This window comes from Dipodomys spectabilis, unplaced genomic scaffold (assembly GCF_019054845.1).
Source record: "Dipodomys spectabilis isolate Male_0828 unplaced genomic scaffold, ASM1905484v1 ptg000018l, whole genome shotgun sequence".
Taxonomy (NCBI): domain Eukaryota; kingdom Metazoa; phylum Chordata; class Mammalia; order Rodentia; family Heteromyidae; genus Dipodomys; species Dipodomys spectabilis.
Window position 1 is genome coordinate 1,937,910 of NW_024870695.1, and position 16,885 is coordinate 1,954,794.

Sequence of the window (16,885 nt, forward strand, 5' to 3'; positions counted from 1 at the left end):
ATGAAATTCAGAAATAGAAATGTCTTGCCTTTAAATAATTTTCAGAAATAGTTTATTCCTTTATTAATAGGCTGATTATATGATGAGTATTATATTCAAGGTTAATAAGCAATGAGTATAAATAAAATTTCACACATATATCATCAAAAAAAGGAAATATTCGTCCCTGTAGTCACATATGATACTGCTCCTTCTTTTGTAGTGAATGATGCTTAATTGGGTGTAAATACTACAATTTGTTTATGCATTCATCCAGTAATGGAATCTTTACATTTTTAAAGGCCATCAGGTTAACCTATAATAGAAAACAGTCTTTTAAGTTTTCAAGTCTTTCTCTGCTTTCCTCTTTTTTTCTGAATCTGTTTCTTTTTTACAAAAAACAAAAACAAAAAACAAAAAACAACTGGGTTAAAATTTTTACTGAGGGTTAGGCAACTCAGAAAAGATTTTCTAGGTATAAATGTAAGTCAGGGTGATTCAGGGAAGCACAAATAAAGTGATGGGAAATTGACTTTATGAGGGCCTACATAGGAGACATCAGCAAAAAGTTGAGAGATTGATGCTTGGATGTCATTGAGTATCAACCTAGGACTATATAGAATTGCTTAAAAGTTATACCATAGAACAAACAGTGATCTAGATTAAATGACAGGTACTGAGACACTTAAAAGAAATAGAGATTACATAAAAATAGTGGCTCTTACACTGCAGTTTTTCAAGGTAACCTATACAAGAAAAAGAAGGTATAACCAATTCATCAAGAATCCTATTCCTTAGTTCAACTACTCAGCTAAAACACCTTTCCTTTAGATATTTCATAATTATGAAATGTACCTTTCAGAGTCTCCATGGTAATTGAAAATCAGGAAAAACATTCAATATTAATATCAATACACTTAGCTGAATAGAATTATATAAAAATTCCATCATAGAAAGAATGGACTATTCCTACAAAGAATTCTTCCTGGGGATCTTCCTACTAAGAATTCTTCCCAGGGCTCCTTTCATATCTCTGTTCCTGAGGCTGTAGATGAAGGGGTTCAGCATGGGGGTCACCACCGTGTACATCATTGCCATGACAGTCTCCTTCAAGGTAGAGTTATCAGCTGATGGACATAAGTAGAGGCCAATAATTGTCCCATAGAACAGTGATACCACAGACAGATGGGAACCACAGGTAGAGAGCACCTTGTGAATGCCACGAGAGGAAGGGACCTTGAGGATGGAGGAAATGATCCGTGCATAGGACACTGTGATAAGTAGGAACGGGATGACAACAACAAGCCCTCCCATGATAAATATCACCAGCTCATTGACATGAGTGTCAGAGCAGGCCAGCTTCACAAGAGCTGACAAATCACAGAAGAAGTGGGGGATCACGTTGTTCTCACAGAAAGCCAATCTGGTCACAAGAAGAGTGTGTACCATGGCATGGGACATGGTCAGCACCCAGGACAGCACCACCAGACCCACACACACCTTGGGGCTCATGATGCTGGTGTAGTGCAGGGGAAAACAGATGGCCACATAGCGGTCATAGGCCATAGCCACAAGGAGAAAACTTTCCAGGTCTGCGAAAAACAGAAAGAAATACATCTGTGTCAGGCAGCCTGCATAAGGGATGGCTGGGACTTGGCTCTGCATATTCTTCAACAGTTCGGGCATTGTGACAGAGGAGAAGCAGAGGTCAGAGAAAGACAGATTGCTGAGGAACCAATACATGGGTGTGTGGAGATGAGAGTCCAGTCGGATGAGGACAGTGATGAGGCCATTTCCCAGAACAGTGGTGAGGTACATTGTCAGGAACAAGGCATAGAACAGGTGTTGATGTTCTGGCTGGATGGGCAGGCCCAGGAGGAGGAACTCTGAGATGATAGTTTGGTTCTTTCCCATCATAATCTGTTTCCAGTATCTTTAAAGAAAATTGATTACTTTTTTGAAATCCAAGTGAAAAGAACGTATTTTGTGATACATAGTCTTAGGCATTTTGTAATATCTGATTTCATTATCATCACAATAACTATAATATCTGACCTCTAAATCCATAGGTAGAATCTATTTAATTCTTAATGACTTTTTTAAACACTTCTTTCCACATGTTCCTGCATTCTGTCCTTTGCACTGTCTTCTTTATTTGCTTCTATGACAAAAAAATATATCAGCTTTTTGTTACCTATCCAAATGACAATAGTAAGGAATTATAACTTGTTTTTGCCCTTTCTGTCCCTTTCATGTTGATGTTCCTCAGTTATTTGTCTAAATATTCTCCTCTTTATTCTACGTACACTCCTTCAGAAAAACTAATGTAGTCAAATGGCTTAGATTTCCACTTAAAAATTGTAGTTAAGTATTTGTCTATTTAATCTACAGAACTCTCATTCTAAGGATAAATAACGATCTCCCCTGGAATATACCACAGGCAGTAAAAAAAAAAAAAAAGTACAATAGATTCCAAATGAAATTTGTGATTTCAGTCTACTTTTCTTCCTACCCATTTTGGTCCAGTCCCTCATATTAGTAAAAGGATTCAGGCTCAAGTTTCATTCCATTGGGCCATTCTCCCATAATGCACAATAAATCTAGAAAGTCAATTCTATACACCCTATGTTTTCTAAATTAATCACAAACATCACCATCCTAGACATGGTTATCTTTTATTACAGACTACTGAAACCTCCTCTCAAATCATCTCCCTGCTTCTCTGATAAAATGCCCTCCTCTCCCAACATCTCTTCCACAGTGTACATTGCAAGATGAAAATCTAGTCCTATCTCTTCTGATTAAATACTTCGATAGATTTTTCACAGCTCTTAAAACGAAGATTCCTCTCTATGCACAAATGACACTTCTCTCATCAGATCAGAAGACCCTTTTCTACCATCACAACCATATCTGCCTGCACAGCCATCCCAAAGCAATGCTGGATATTTAAATCATAACTTCCAGACTTCTTCCTTTCATTGTTCCTACTCTTTTCCCTCTTCTCCATCTTACCTGGCTTACTCTCATTTATTCTGTAGGTACAGCATATGTGCCTTGCTCAGATGAACCTTCCCAGTCTCTCTAGGCTATGTAAGATCTGCTACTTTGACCTCATAACACCTTGTATTCACCTGAGCTATTGATCACAGGTTTAGAGTTGAACTTTCACTAGATTCTACACCATGCAGTAAATGCTGTCTGCCCTCAGGGATACATCAAAGCTAGCACCTAGAAACATTTAGCCTTTTGGGGTGAGACATGTATTCCTGTACCTAAAAAGTCAGAAAAGTTCTATCAAGTTAGAATAACCACTTTTGTGATTCCTTCCAAAACAAGAACTTACTAGGCTTAACTTATATGATGTTCTGTGACAAATCCATGGATATAAATTTGAAAACATGGAAAATAGCAGATAACTTGGATAGGCTACTCCTATAAATTCAGATGACATCAGTTAAATATCTTCATTTCACTTTGTTAGTGGGATTGAAGTGGGATAAAATACAGTAATTTTAGACATTCAGCATAAACAAAACATATTTTGCTCCCTAAGCTTTCATTTTAGTTCATCCTCTAAAATCCACACTCCTATGTGATAATTTAATGTGTCACTTGGCTTGGCTCTGGTTCCTAGGTTTAGTGAAACACCAGGCTTGATGTTGCTATGAAGGTATTTTGTAATGAGATTAGCATTTAAGTCAGCACAGTTTGAGTCAGTCAGATTAAACTTCATTATGTAAAAAATCACACAGTTAATTGGAAGTCTTAAGAGCAAAGTCTGCAGCCTTATAAAGAGAAAATTCAGCTGCAGACTCCCTTCAGACTCAAGATTAGTGTAGACTGCCTTGATCATTCAAGCTTGACAGTCCTTATAAATTGCAAAAGCTAATTTCTTCAAACAAATCCGTTTTCTGTGTCTCTCCTGGTCTCACTATCCCTCCCTCTTCCTATTTATGAATAGATATGGGTGTGGCATGGCTCTGATTTCTTGAGAACGCTAACTGATAAACCCTAGAATGTTCTAAATCTGAAAAATGAAACAGGAATGGCACAAAGAGCTGGGAAATGCTCCTTCTCTGAAAAGGTATAACTGAGGCCAAAAACTAGGCTCATCCTCCTAGTAACAGTGTTTAATTCAGGTGTATCAATGGTGCACTTGAATATTCTCTGCTCCCACTACTCTTGGAAAAATGTCTCCTGAAAATAATACACCTGGCTTCTCAGTTCGCTTTCCTCATACCTGCAGAGACCCCGCAACTCTGGTGTCCAGAGTTTCACCAGGAGTCACAAACTAGAATCCTCACCTGCAGATGCTATGCTGAGAAGGAAATGAGCTTCCTAGCTCCCTGACCTAAGAGCCTAGAAGTTCTCAGCCTGCAGTACACAGAAGAATTCACAGGGACAGAGCTTCTAAGATTTACTGTAAATGTGAATCACTTGGAAAGTCTGTTAAAATATCAGTTCTGATTCTATTGTTTAGATTTTTACAATTTGACATCTAAATAAAGCTGATATTACAGTAAATGCCCTGAGTTGAAGCAACAAGGACATACACCACCTTTAAATTACAGATGAGTAATTCTCATCAAAATCAAAGCAAAAGTGAGAAGAGACATGTCCAATTTTCTAAAGTGATACGGATTATTTTAAAAGAAAACAAAGCTTAAGAGCTACCTCATTAATGCCTACCTCACTCACAGAGCTGTCATTACATGGAAGTGATATCATCTTGCATGAACGTGGTGTTCAGTGATGTTAATGAATGCTTCTTTAACAAATACAACTGGCAAACAGTAGACAATATACTTGTAAGATGTTAGAAAAACTTGAAAGGAAAAGAAGTATAGTATACAGAGGTTATCACATCTAAATATCTTGCAAACTATAATACAATATGGGGAAATTAGACTTTGTGTTGAAGGTCATTGAAGGTTAGATCATTACCATCATACTTAACCCACCTTGGATGTCTGAGAATGACTCCAGAGCCCCAGCCTAAGTTGTGCTCCCTTTATTCATTATAAGCATGAGAAATAACAGTCTCTGTGGTCATAATCTGTTCACCACTCCTGCTACTCTCATTCTATTCATCCCTGGGCCTAAGGGAACCTTCTCCCAGAGGAGTCCAGAACCTAGTGTGACTTATTAAAGACAATTTCCCAAGACCTCTCTAGGACAAATCTTCCTTGAGTCCTGCAGCAGTGACTTATTAGATTTTTCACCATAACTCACTATTCTTTAGAAGGCAACAGACAGAGACAGCAGCTCATAGATGCGTCCTTACTCATTGAATTCATGCATTGTTGGTGCATTCTGCAGCTGGAGTGTAGTTACGGTGGGGTAAGGTTGAGAAGGATGGTTTAAACAATGTTAAAAGAAATCAGTAAAGCAGTGAATGATTTGAAATATCATAGCAATATAAAAGCTTACTTGAAATCATGAGATGTTTTGAATTAGAGTACCACCATGGAAATCTTTTTTTAAAAATCTTTTTTAAAAAAGATTTCCAAGTCATAGTCTCTTAATACCGCATGCCTCCCTTGTACACCAGCCTATACTGCTAACAGAAGTCAGCTTTCTATGATTTAATTTTGTATATATGCCAATGCAGGGAAAGGGCAGAAGTAAGAGAATTCCCTCCGCTCATGGTCCATTCTTCTTTGGGTGAAGATAGAAAAAGAAACCCAATAACAGAATTCCCACACATTTAGTTACTTTCACCTCATTACTTGTCTGGGAAGAACTCACTATCACCACCACTATACTACCCTCCCATTACCTATGTCTCTCTCTCCCTTCTTCCCCCCACCACCCTCAAGATATACATTTGTGTGTGTGTGTGTGTGTGTGTGTGGTGTGAATGTGAAATATCACTGTATATCTCACATATGGAAGGCTTTGTCTTCAATAAAGTGTTCAGAGCTAAGGCACTGGGGGAGTGATTAGATTGTGATGGCTCTGATTTAATCAATGGGCTGATCAATTGATAGATTTATAATTTGGTGATGTTATTGGGAGGTGGTGGGAGCAAGGAGGTTTGGTAGGTAGGGCACAGTCAGAAGGAGGAGGTCCCTGGGAGCAGGCCCTTACACAGCCTTGTCCTAGTCCAACTTTCTCTCTCTCTCTTTCTCTCTCTCTCTTCCTTCACCCTTCGTTTTCTTTCCCTCTCTCCTTCCCTCCCTTCCTCTCCCTCCCCTTTCTCTCTCATTCTTCCATTTCTTCATACAAGCTGTTTTACTCTCTCATGACCTTCTACCGTGGTGCATTACCCAACCACAGTCCCACAAACATAGAACCAAATGATGATCAAACTGAAATCTCTGAAAATAAATAAATCTTAGTTGCTATGTTAGGTTTTTTTTGGTCACAGTGATTCAAAAGTATAAAACCAAGAATTATAAGTATAATAATAATGTACAATATAATGATTATACTGACAAGTATAATACCAAAATGCTTGGGTGAAATGCTCAACATCCAAATCAGTAAAACATTCCTTGACAGAAAAGGCTAGCGTTTGACAACTAATGTTTGGTATCCTACACTAAGTTCTCTCAGCTCCAACTCTTATTTCAACCACAGCTTCAGGAATAAGTCCTGCATGGGCTTCAAATGGTTTTCCTAGATGCAACTTGACAGCCCTTCAATCCTTCTGTACATGCTTCTTATTTCTATTCTGGACTTCTTTAACTCCACAGAGGATGAGGTCAAGAGGACTCAGGCAAACATTAATTCCTATGACTATTTTGAATTATCTTAAGAGAGTAATACCTATGAAGTGAGGGTTTTATTGTGTAAGGAAATTTGTTTTTCCTAGCACAACTGTTGGAAAGTTTTCGTCCCTCTCAACTGTCTTTGTGCCTTTGTTAAAAGTCAATGGAAATAGTCTGGAGGGTCCTTAGAAAGCTAAAGATTGACCTCCCTTACGACCCAGTCATACCACTTCTAGGCATCTACCCTGAACAACAGGAACCAATATACAAGGACACGTGCACCTCCATGTTTATTGCAGCACTGTTCACAATAGCTAGGATATGAAAACAACCCAGATGCCCCACCACAGATGAATGGATCCAAAAATTGTGGTATCTATACACAATGTAATATTATGCAGACATTAGAAATGACAAAATAATGGCATTTGCAGGTAAATGGATGGAGCTAGAAGGAATCATGCTGAGCGAGGTAAGCCAAGAGCAAAGAGACAAACGGTACATGGTCTCCCTGATGAGTGGATGCTAAATCCAAAATGTTAGGTGATACAACAAAATTAACAGGATTTAAGAAACAAAGAACTTCCACTCATCTGGTCGAACCACTACTAAATATCCCCATGCTGCTGATCACATGTATGGTGTATATGTGTACACTGTTATATGTTATAGACCGTGATAGACAATTTGCTCCAGGAAAATTAGAATGAACTTGTGACTTTAAATGAGCATCATTATTCCACAATACTGTGAAATTTTGGAAATTATGTAATCACTTAATCACAATTTAAAAAAAAAAAAAGAACCTCGGGGAAGGTAGGGAGGGAAGGGATGGTAGGGGGAAAACAATGGAGGAGGTAACAAGGCTCAATAGGAAGTGTACTCATTACCTTGCTCATGTAACTGTAACCCTCTGTATAGTATCTTTACAATAAAAAAAAATCAATGGAAGAAAAAAAAAGTCAATGGAAGAGCTGGGCACTGGCGGCCCACACCTGTAATTCTAGCTACACCGGTGGCTGAGATCTGAGAATCATGGTTCAAAGCCAGTCTTGTTAGGAAAATGCATGAGACTCTTATCTCCAATTATCCATAAACAAAAAACAGAAATTAAGCTGTGACTCAAGTTAGAGCACTAGCATTGAACACAAAAGCTCAAGAACAGTGCCCAAGCACTCAGTTCAAGCCCCAGGACTAGCACAAAAAAAATAGTGAAATTAAGTAATTCAATTATTAAATGAGGGGATGTAGTTGAATGAAAGTGGAATGGGAGAGGAAAGTATCTTGAGCTTCAAAGAGTACTGAAGAATGTTGCATGAGTATGTATATATATATATATATATATATATATATATATATATATTTACACATATATTTGAAGGCAATATAATGAAACACAACAAAGTCACTGAAGTGTATCTCCAACCCAAACAAGAGTTTCTGGCTTAAGGTATTTGGACTTCAAAAAGAGAAAATGATGTCTCAACCCAAAGAAAACTGCAAAAGAAAATCCTGAGAGGAGATCAACTCTCCTCCTAAATAACTAAGAAATTTTGACTGCTTTTCTCTTTTTTAATGTTGTTGCACTCTTATTTTCTTTCCTGTTTTGTCTCTCCGTATTTGGTATCTATTCTTTCACTATTGTTTCAGATAGCATCACCACCCATATACTTCTCAATTTCCTATCTTCTTCTTTTCTTTTCTCCATTCCATTACCTCATTATTAATACCTATACCTCTAAATGGTATTTATGCTTCTAGTTTACCCTGTAAGTATCCTATTTCCTTTTCAATTTCATTAGTGAGTTTGTTGGTGTTTATAATAGTCTTATTACTGCATTTAACTATCTCTTTTGTGTATAGAATTCAATGCATCATTTGTTCTCTCCATCACTATTGTGAGGCACATTCGGGGAATGCCTGAAAGATTTTCCATGTACTAACACAAGGGAGCGCAAGAGAGCAATCTGGGCAGCAAGAGGAAACTTTCCTGTCCCATTGACTAAAAAAGCAATAGTTCCCAGTACACCAAAAAGGGAAGCTTGTAAGTGGGAAACAGCACAGAAAGGGACAATTGATACCTGATCACCTAGCCTCATAACACACTAACCCATACACAAAGAAACACAAGAGACTCCAGGTAATTCTCTATAATAGGAGTACTGGGGAACTAGCTTTGGTTCCCTAAGCACACAGGTATCAAGCATATTTGAGTTACTGAGCAGTCCAGAGGAAAGTAATTACACTGCATGCCTCCCAATAAATGGTCCTACCTTATTGATGAAAACACTTCAAACTGAAGACTATGCATGATTAAAACTTCCAACCCATGTAATAGCCACAGATGCAGCAATCCAATGAAGAAATACTGCTATGTGGCCGCTTGCTTCCCACTGTATGACACCAGAATCATGAAGCTCAAGTTGTATGCAGGGATGCAGGGTGGGGATGAGAGGGGGAAGAGAAGGTGTGGAAATGATGGCATAATATGGTGCTGTCCTAGGTGCTACCATCTTCCATACCAATAGTGCAAATGCTCATTCATGTCCAGGTTGTCTTTTCTATGAAAACAACAGAATTCCCCAATTTGGTAAGGCTGGCATGCTCACACTCACATCAGTGAGTTGAATTTGAGATGTTTCTGGCGGGAAGGCTTGCTGTAGTCACCCCATTCTTACCAAGTATCATGTCTTACGTAAGAACTGCCTCCTCCATCCTCAAGGCCCCACCTTCTCAGGATATCTACAAAGTCTTAACCTGTGGCCTTGTCTGTCTCTGTTGGTGTCCCTTGTATCACTGTTCTATGGCTCAGTTATTGATTTATACTTATGTCCATCAGCTAATAATTGTACAGTGAAGGAGACTGTCAAGTTAATGGTGTACATTGTGGTGACTCCCATGTTGAACCCCTTCATCTACAGCCTGAGAAACAGAGACATGAAGGGAGCCCTGCAAAAAAAAAAATCAATTGTAACAGTAAAATGTCCTTCTGCTTAGAATGGTAACATGTGGTATTTTGATACAGTTTTATCCAGTCAAGGATAATGGTGGTATTAGAATATTAGTATGGTCTTTCACCATGGGAGCAACTATTAAATAATTCTAAAAGGAACTTTAGCTATGTAATTGAACTAGGGAATTAGATCACCTCACTATGCTTTTTTGTCTTGCCCAGATAATCCTTAGAATTATAGTGTAAGACCTACTGTTGCCAGGGTCGGTGGCTCATGCCTTCATGACTATAATCCTAGCTACTGAAGAGGCTGAGCATCACAGTTCATGGGCAGGAAAGGCCTTGAGACTCTTATCTCCAATTAACCACCAAAAAGCAAAACAAGTGTAGCTGTGTCTCAAGTGGTAGAATGCTAGCCTTCAGAAAAAAAAGTTTAAACCTACTCTCACTCCTTATTTTCTTAAGTTATTCCAGGATTGTGTTATTTTGTATGTAATACTGTTTTGACTGTGCTATTATTTTTACATAGTGTTTCATATTCATAGGATATTACATAATGTCATCCAAATCTATCAATCTCCTTCTAATATCTCCTATATGTTCTTTCTGAACAAAATATGGCATAATTTTTATTTCTTTTTTTTAAGCCAATCATGGGGCTTGAACTCAGGACCTAGGCACTGACCCTGAGCTTTTCTGCTCAAGGCTAGAATTCTACCACTTTGAGCCACATTTCCGATAGTTAAATGGAGATAGTCTCACTGACTTTCCTGCCCCGCAGGCTTTGAACCAGGATCCTCAGATCTCAGCCTCCTGAGTAGCTAGGATTACAGGCATGAGCCACTAGCTCCTGGCGTAATTCCTAGCTAGGATTACAGGCATGGGCCACTAGCACCTGGCATAATTCTATCTCTTAACTTTACCATATCCCTTAATATTCTGACCTGCCTAACTCCCAAAAAATTATATAATAGTTTCATATAAGCTATTTTGTTTTATCTGAACTCATAGATAAGGGCCCTGGAAATTATGTTATTTGCATAATAATGAATGAAACTAGAGATCATCAGGTTAAGTAAAATAATCCAGTCTCACAAAGACAAGTATTGTGTGTTTCTGTCTTGTAGGAGGTATGGCAAAAGAGAAAGAGGCCTAGTAAAGATGTGAGAAAGGAAAGGATAAAAGGTTGGGGATATAAAAGAGTAATGGAGGAGAGAATATGATCAAAATATATCATATGCATGTCTGGAAAAAAATGAATTCTATATCTTGTACAATTAATATATCATGATAAAAAGGGAAGTGATAAAAATTGAGCACTGGAGAAGACCTGAGCTGAAGAGTTGTAGTTAGAATCACATTAGAAAAGAATGAGATCATGGTTTTAGGTGCCATCACTTGCAGGGACTGAGGATTGCAGCTTAGACAATGATATATATGCACCTAAGGGTGATTAATGAATGGCTAATGTCCTATTTCCAAGATTGGGGAAAATGAGAAGAAACAATTAAAATAGTCAGATATTAAACAAGCTCAGTACTTGACACACACTGAAATGTTGGCACACCTTTCAAACTTCAACATCACAAGATTTCCTTCTTTTTTTGTAATACTCGTGAATGTACAATAAGATCACCAAAACCAATTCTGTCAATAAATGTGAAAAAACTAAGGAAGTAAAAGAGATTGTCAAAGAGTGAAATAAGCAGAATTGCTTCTTGCATCATTTTAAGGGAACAGCTTTTAGGGCCCCAGTAACTTGCTCCAAGGTAAATACAAACTAAATTACTACAGTATAACAAAGCAAAGTGGAACTTTCATTTATAAGTATATATCAGTAAAAGAAAAAGACAATTCATACATGAAACAAAGGAGATGTACTAGAGGCTAAGAATCATAATGATGTGAACACTTGCTCAGAAAGATCAAGAATAAATTTTTATAAATACATTCAAAAGACTTTATTTAAATTAACAAGGGAATGAAAAGGACATTACAATCAATTTGAAAGATAAATAGCAAGCTGGGTGCTGGTGACTCATGCCTGTAATCCTAGCTACTCAGGAGGCTGAGATCTGAGGATCACGGTTCAAAGCCAGCCTGGGCAGGAAAGTCTATGAGACCCTTATCTCCAATTAACCACCAGAAAACAGGAAGTGGCTCAAGTAGTAGAGCACTTCCCTTGAGCTGAAGAGCTGAAGGACAGCACCCAGGCCCAGAGTTGGATGAATTTGGTAAATTGAGACAAAATTGGCCAGCAGTCAGAAGCAATTATAAAGCCTCATTACATCAGACAAAATTTATTACCACATGTTTTCTACAATTTAGGAGAGAAACACAAAGGCACAATGCCTATGTGTATCTCATCACATAAAATAATATTTGGAGAAATGAACTCCAAGAAATGGAAGCAAGGTCTTCTCTTTGCTGCTGTTTTTGTTTCCTTTTTATCTTTTCCTTCATTTATCTATCTTTGATAGGGAAAGAGGTGTCACAGAAATGGAAGTACAAAGAATGAACAAATGTAGCAGTGATACTCATTAGACACTATGTTGAAAATGAACTATACAACTTGTGTGAGGGGGTGGGGAGGAAAAACTGGGAGAGAGTGAGGGAAGGGATGTCCTTGTCTAAAAAGAAATGTACTTGGGGCTGGGAAGATGGCTCAGTGGTAGAGCACTTGCCTTGCATGCCTGAGGCACTGGGAAGATGGCTCAGTGGTAGAGTGCTTGCCTTGCATGCCTGAGGCCCTGGGTTCGATTCCTCAGCACCACATAAGCAAAATGAAAAAAAGCTGGAAGTGGCGCTGTGGCTCAAGTAGTAGAGCACTAGCCTTGAGCTGAAGAGCTGAGGGACAGCACCCAGGCCCAGAGTTCAGGACCCATGACTGGACCCCCCCCCCAAAAAAAGAAAGAAATGTACTTTTTACCTGACTTACATAACTGTAACCCTTTTTACATCACCTCCATAATAACAAAATTTTAAATAAAATTTGTTTACAAAAGAAAAAGTTAAAAGGGTGGGCAAAGCACTGCAATATTTAACTCTTAACCAGAATTAACATGGGAGTACACAGTAAAAAGTATAGAAGAAAGTTGATGTGGGGCTGGGAAGGTGGCTCAGTGGTAGAGTGCTTGCCTTGCATGCCTGAGGCCCTTGGTTCGATTCCTCAGCACCACGTAAGCAAAAAGAAAAAAGCCGGAAGTGGCGCTGTGGCTCAAGTGGTAGAGTGCTAGCCTTGAGCTGAAGAGCTGAGGGACAGTGCCCAGGCCTAGAGTTCAGGCCCCACGATCGGACCAAAAAAAAAAAAGAAAGTTGATGTGTTTAGAAAAACACGAGGGGTTTGGATGCATGACTCAGGTAGTAGGGTGCCAGCCTATGAGCAAAAGCATCAGATATGAACTTTGAGTCCTGGTCTCAGAAAATAATAAAAATAAAAATTTATGTAATCACTTAATCTTAATAAAGAAAAAAAATTCCCATGTATTAGAAGATGACCTAAATATATTTGAATACTTGATACTTCTGGTAAAACTTTAAAAAAATTGCAATGAAAGCCTGGTGTATAATTAAAATATGCTAGTGATTAAAATATTTTACAGTGGCTTCCATAATCAGTAGAATTAATAAATAAAGTGACCTAAACAGTTACTAGAACCTCTTTTACATCATATATATATATATATATCCCTATGACAACTTTCTAACATATTAATAGTTCTATATTTTTATTAAATGCAATGTTTGGTAGTGAGCAGAAAGAAGTGAGGAATATCATGCAAATATCCATATCACTATCTATTGGGGGAAGATAATTAAACTCTCAAGTATTATAATCATATGAAGAAGGAAACTCTCTTCTTACAAAAGACCCTTCCCACAGCTCCCTTCATGTCTCTGTTCCTGAGGCTGTAGATGAAGGGGTTCAGCATGGGGGTCACCACCGTGTACATCATCGCCATGACAGTCTCCTTCACAATCGAGTTATCCCCTGATGGACATAAGTAGAGACCAATGACTGTCCCATAGAACAGGGACACTACCAATAGATGAGAACCACAGGTTGAGAAGGCTTTACGGATGCCTCGAGCAGAAGGGACCTTGAGAATAGAGGACACGATTCTGGCATAGGAAACAGTAATGAGGACAAATGGGATCACAAGAATGATGCCTCCCATGACGAATATCACCAACTCATTCACATGAGTGTCAGAGCAGGACAGCTTCAGCAGAGCAGCCATGTCACAGAAAAAGTGGGGGATCACATTGTCCTCACAGAATGACAGTCTGGCCATGAGCAGGGTGTGCAGCATGGCATGGAATGTGGTCAGCACCCAGGACAGCGCCACCAAACCCCCACACAGCTTGGGGCTCATGATGCTGGTGTAGTGCAGGGGAAAGCAGATGGCCACATAGCGGTCATAGGCCATAGCCACAAGGAGGAAGCTCTCCAGGTCTGCGAAAAACAGAAAGAAATACATCTGGGTCAGGCAGCCTGCGTAGGGGATGGCTGGGACTTGGCTCTGCATGTTCTGTAGCAATTTGGGCATTGTGACAGAGGAAAAGCAGAGGTCAGAGAAGGACAAGTTACTGAGAAAAGAATACATGGGTGTGTGGAGGTGTGAGTCCAGTCGAATGAGGATAATGATGAGGAAGTTTCCTAGGACAGTGGTAAGGTACATGGTCAGGAACAGGACATAGAATAGGTTATGGTGTTCTGGCTGGATTGGCAGGCCCAGGAGGAGAAACTCTGAGATGATACTTTGGTTCTTTCCTGACATTCTCTGGCTCTAGGACCTTTAAGAGAGAATAATATGGTGTCTTACAAACTCATTTATTTATGAATACATTGGTATGATACATGATCTTTTAGGTGGTCTGCAATAATTTATCTTACCTTTATTATACAAAAGGTATCAAACAAATAAAAACATTCCATGTTGCTAAATCCAAGTCACCATTTTCTTCACTTCTCATTAGGTTAACAATTTTCACTCTTCCTCGCCTAGTAAAATTGTCATTTATTACTTTTTGTGTGTCACTGGTCCCCTATACTTCCACAGCCATCTATTCTCAATTATTGTAAATGGCTTCTTTTTCTTTATTGTAAAGGTGATGTACAGAGAGACTGCAGTTACATAAGTCAGATAGTGAGTACATTTCTTTGTGAAGTGTCACCCCTTCCCTCATTTTCTCCCAGTTTTCCCTCTCCCAGTCCCTCTTCCCCTCAGTTTTATAGTTCACTTCCAACATAGTGTTTAATGAGTGTCACTGCTGAATTAGTTCACCTTTTCTCCCACTGTTTCTATGCTTTCCCTTCTCCTCTCCAAATCAAATAAACTTATATACAAGACAAAAGATACAGAAATCAAAAACAGGAAGCAAAGAGAAAAGAAGAGGAGGGGTGGAAGAGGAGGAAGAGGAGAAGGAGGAGGAAGAGGAGCAGGAGGAGGAAAAAGAAGAAGAAGAAGGAGGAGGAGGAGGAGGAAGAGGAGGAGGAGGAGGAGGAAGAAGAAGAAGAAGAAGAAGAAGAAGAAGAAGAAGAGGAGGAGGAGGAGGAGGAGGAGGAGGAGGAGGAGGAGGAGGAGGAGGAGGAGGAGGAGGAGGAGGAGGAGGAGGAGGAGGAAGAGGAAGAAGAAGAAGAAGAAGAAGAAGAAGAAGAAGAAGAAGAAGAAGAAGAAGAAGAAGAAGAAGAAGAAGAAGAAGAAGAAGAAGAAGAAGAAGAAGACGACGAAGAGGAGGAGGAGGAGGAGGAGCTGGAGGAGGAGGAGGAGGAAGAAGAAGAAGAAGAAGAAGAAGAAGAGGAGGAGGAGGAGGAGGAGGAGGAGGAAGAAGAAGAAGAAGAAGAAGAAGAAGAGGAGGAGGAGGAGGAGGAGGAGGAGGAGGAGGAGAACTGCAAATAGTACAATAAAAAAACTTCATGTTTCCCTTTCTTAGAGTTCATTTTGATAAGCATCATTTTATATGATCATATGCACATAGCTATTGAGCCCTCGTGATCCTTTCCGAAGAATATCCTCCTTTGGTCTCACTGTGTGAATGTTTAGAGTCCTGTTTAATCATGTTCAAGTGTAATTTTTGTCTTTCACTATCCATTGGGCTTACTTATAGATTTGTAGGCACATTCTAATTATTACAAATGAGGGAAACCATGAAGCCTATGTTTCTTTAGGTCTGGCTTACTCAATGTAAATTTTTCCAACTGGTTCCTTTCTAACAGTATCTTCTACCTCACTGTTTCTTCTGGGCTTTTGTTTTCCTGAATACTGTTCTCTTCTTTTATGGATAACTCCCTGAAAGTATTCCTGTAGCACAGACAAACATCTAAACCTCAGATAAATATTTTAATCACTTATGATACCCTATCACCAACCACTTACCAGAACTATCTTCAGCTCAATAGATCTCTAATGAAGCTCATGACTCAACTTTCTTTTTCTCAATTAATGTTTCACTGAAAGGCACCCAGGCTCAACTAAGAAACCTTAGTGTTTTCTTTCATCAATTTGTCTTTCTAACTTTCCACATCTAATCTAGAAAGTACTGTAGATTCTACCACTTTGTTCTCTTTTATCCTTTCTCGTTTCTTCCTCCACTCCTTCTCTTGCTTTCTCCCACTTTCTTCCCTTAATTCCTTTCTGCCTTTTTTCTTGCTTGCTTCTTTCCTTTCACTCTTCCTTTTTCTTTTTGTTATTGTTTGTGGGAGGAAGTGGAGACAAGATCTTGCTATGTAGCCATGGATCTCAATCTGATTGTTCATCTGCCTTAGTGCCAGGATCACAGGAATATGCCACCGCATCCTCTTGCATTTTCTGTAAGAAGCTTTTCTTGAAGCTTCTTGCTTTAGCCAGCTTTAATCTCCTCACCTCAAGACCGGCTGAGATGAAAATCTGGTCAGCATTATCCTGTTAAGAGTTCCACAAATGCTCTTAGCTCTTAAGATAAAGGAAAATGCTTTCTGTTTTTTGCCTGTCACTGTTTTTTTTAATTTCTGTACCTTTTGTCTTGTATGTAAGTTTATCTGATTTGGGGTGAACTCATTCAGCAGTGATACTCACTAGACACCATTGAAAATGAACTGAACAACTTGTGGGAGATGGAGGTTGGGAGGGAGAAAACGAAGGAAGAGATGACCCTTTAAAAAATGCAATCATTACCTGACATATGTAACTGTAACCCTCTGTACATCACGTTTACAATAACAATTTTTAGAAAAAGAGAATTACCCAGCTCCCCC

The 16,885-nt window shown here is 38.9% G+C and overlaps 2 protein-coding genes across 2 annotated transcripts; both read right to left on the reverse strand.

Moving 5' to 3' along the window:
- Nucleotides 1-948: 948 nt before the first annotated feature.
- On the reverse strand, nt 949-1,896 carry LOC122103270 (olfactory receptor 1468-like). Its single transcript, XM_042673802.1, has one exon. It carries the CDS (start codon nt 1,894-1,896, stop codon nt 949-951), a length of 948 nt encoding a protein of 315 aa, XP_042529736.1.
- An 11,588-nt stretch (nt 1,897-13,484) lies between these two features.
- On the reverse strand, nt 13,485-14,432 carry LOC122103250 (olfactory receptor 1468-like). The gene has a single exon (XM_042673763.1). It carries the CDS (start codon nt 14,427-14,429, stop codon nt 13,485-13,487), a length of 945 nt encoding a protein of 314 aa, XP_042529697.1. The 5' UTR covers nt 14,430-14,432.
- Between the last annotated feature and the right edge of the window lie 2,453 nt (nt 14,433-16,885).

What these genes read in the sequence shown, in the direction of transcription:
- LOC122103270 (XM_042673802.1), bottom strand. Translation starts at nt 1,896, where the DNA reads ATGATGGGAAAGAACCAAACTATCATCTCAGAGTTCCTCCTCCTGGGC.
- LOC122103250 (XM_042673763.1), bottom strand. Translation starts at nt 14,429, where the DNA reads ATGTCAGGAAAGAACCAAAGTATCATCTCAGAGTTTCTCCTCCTGGGC.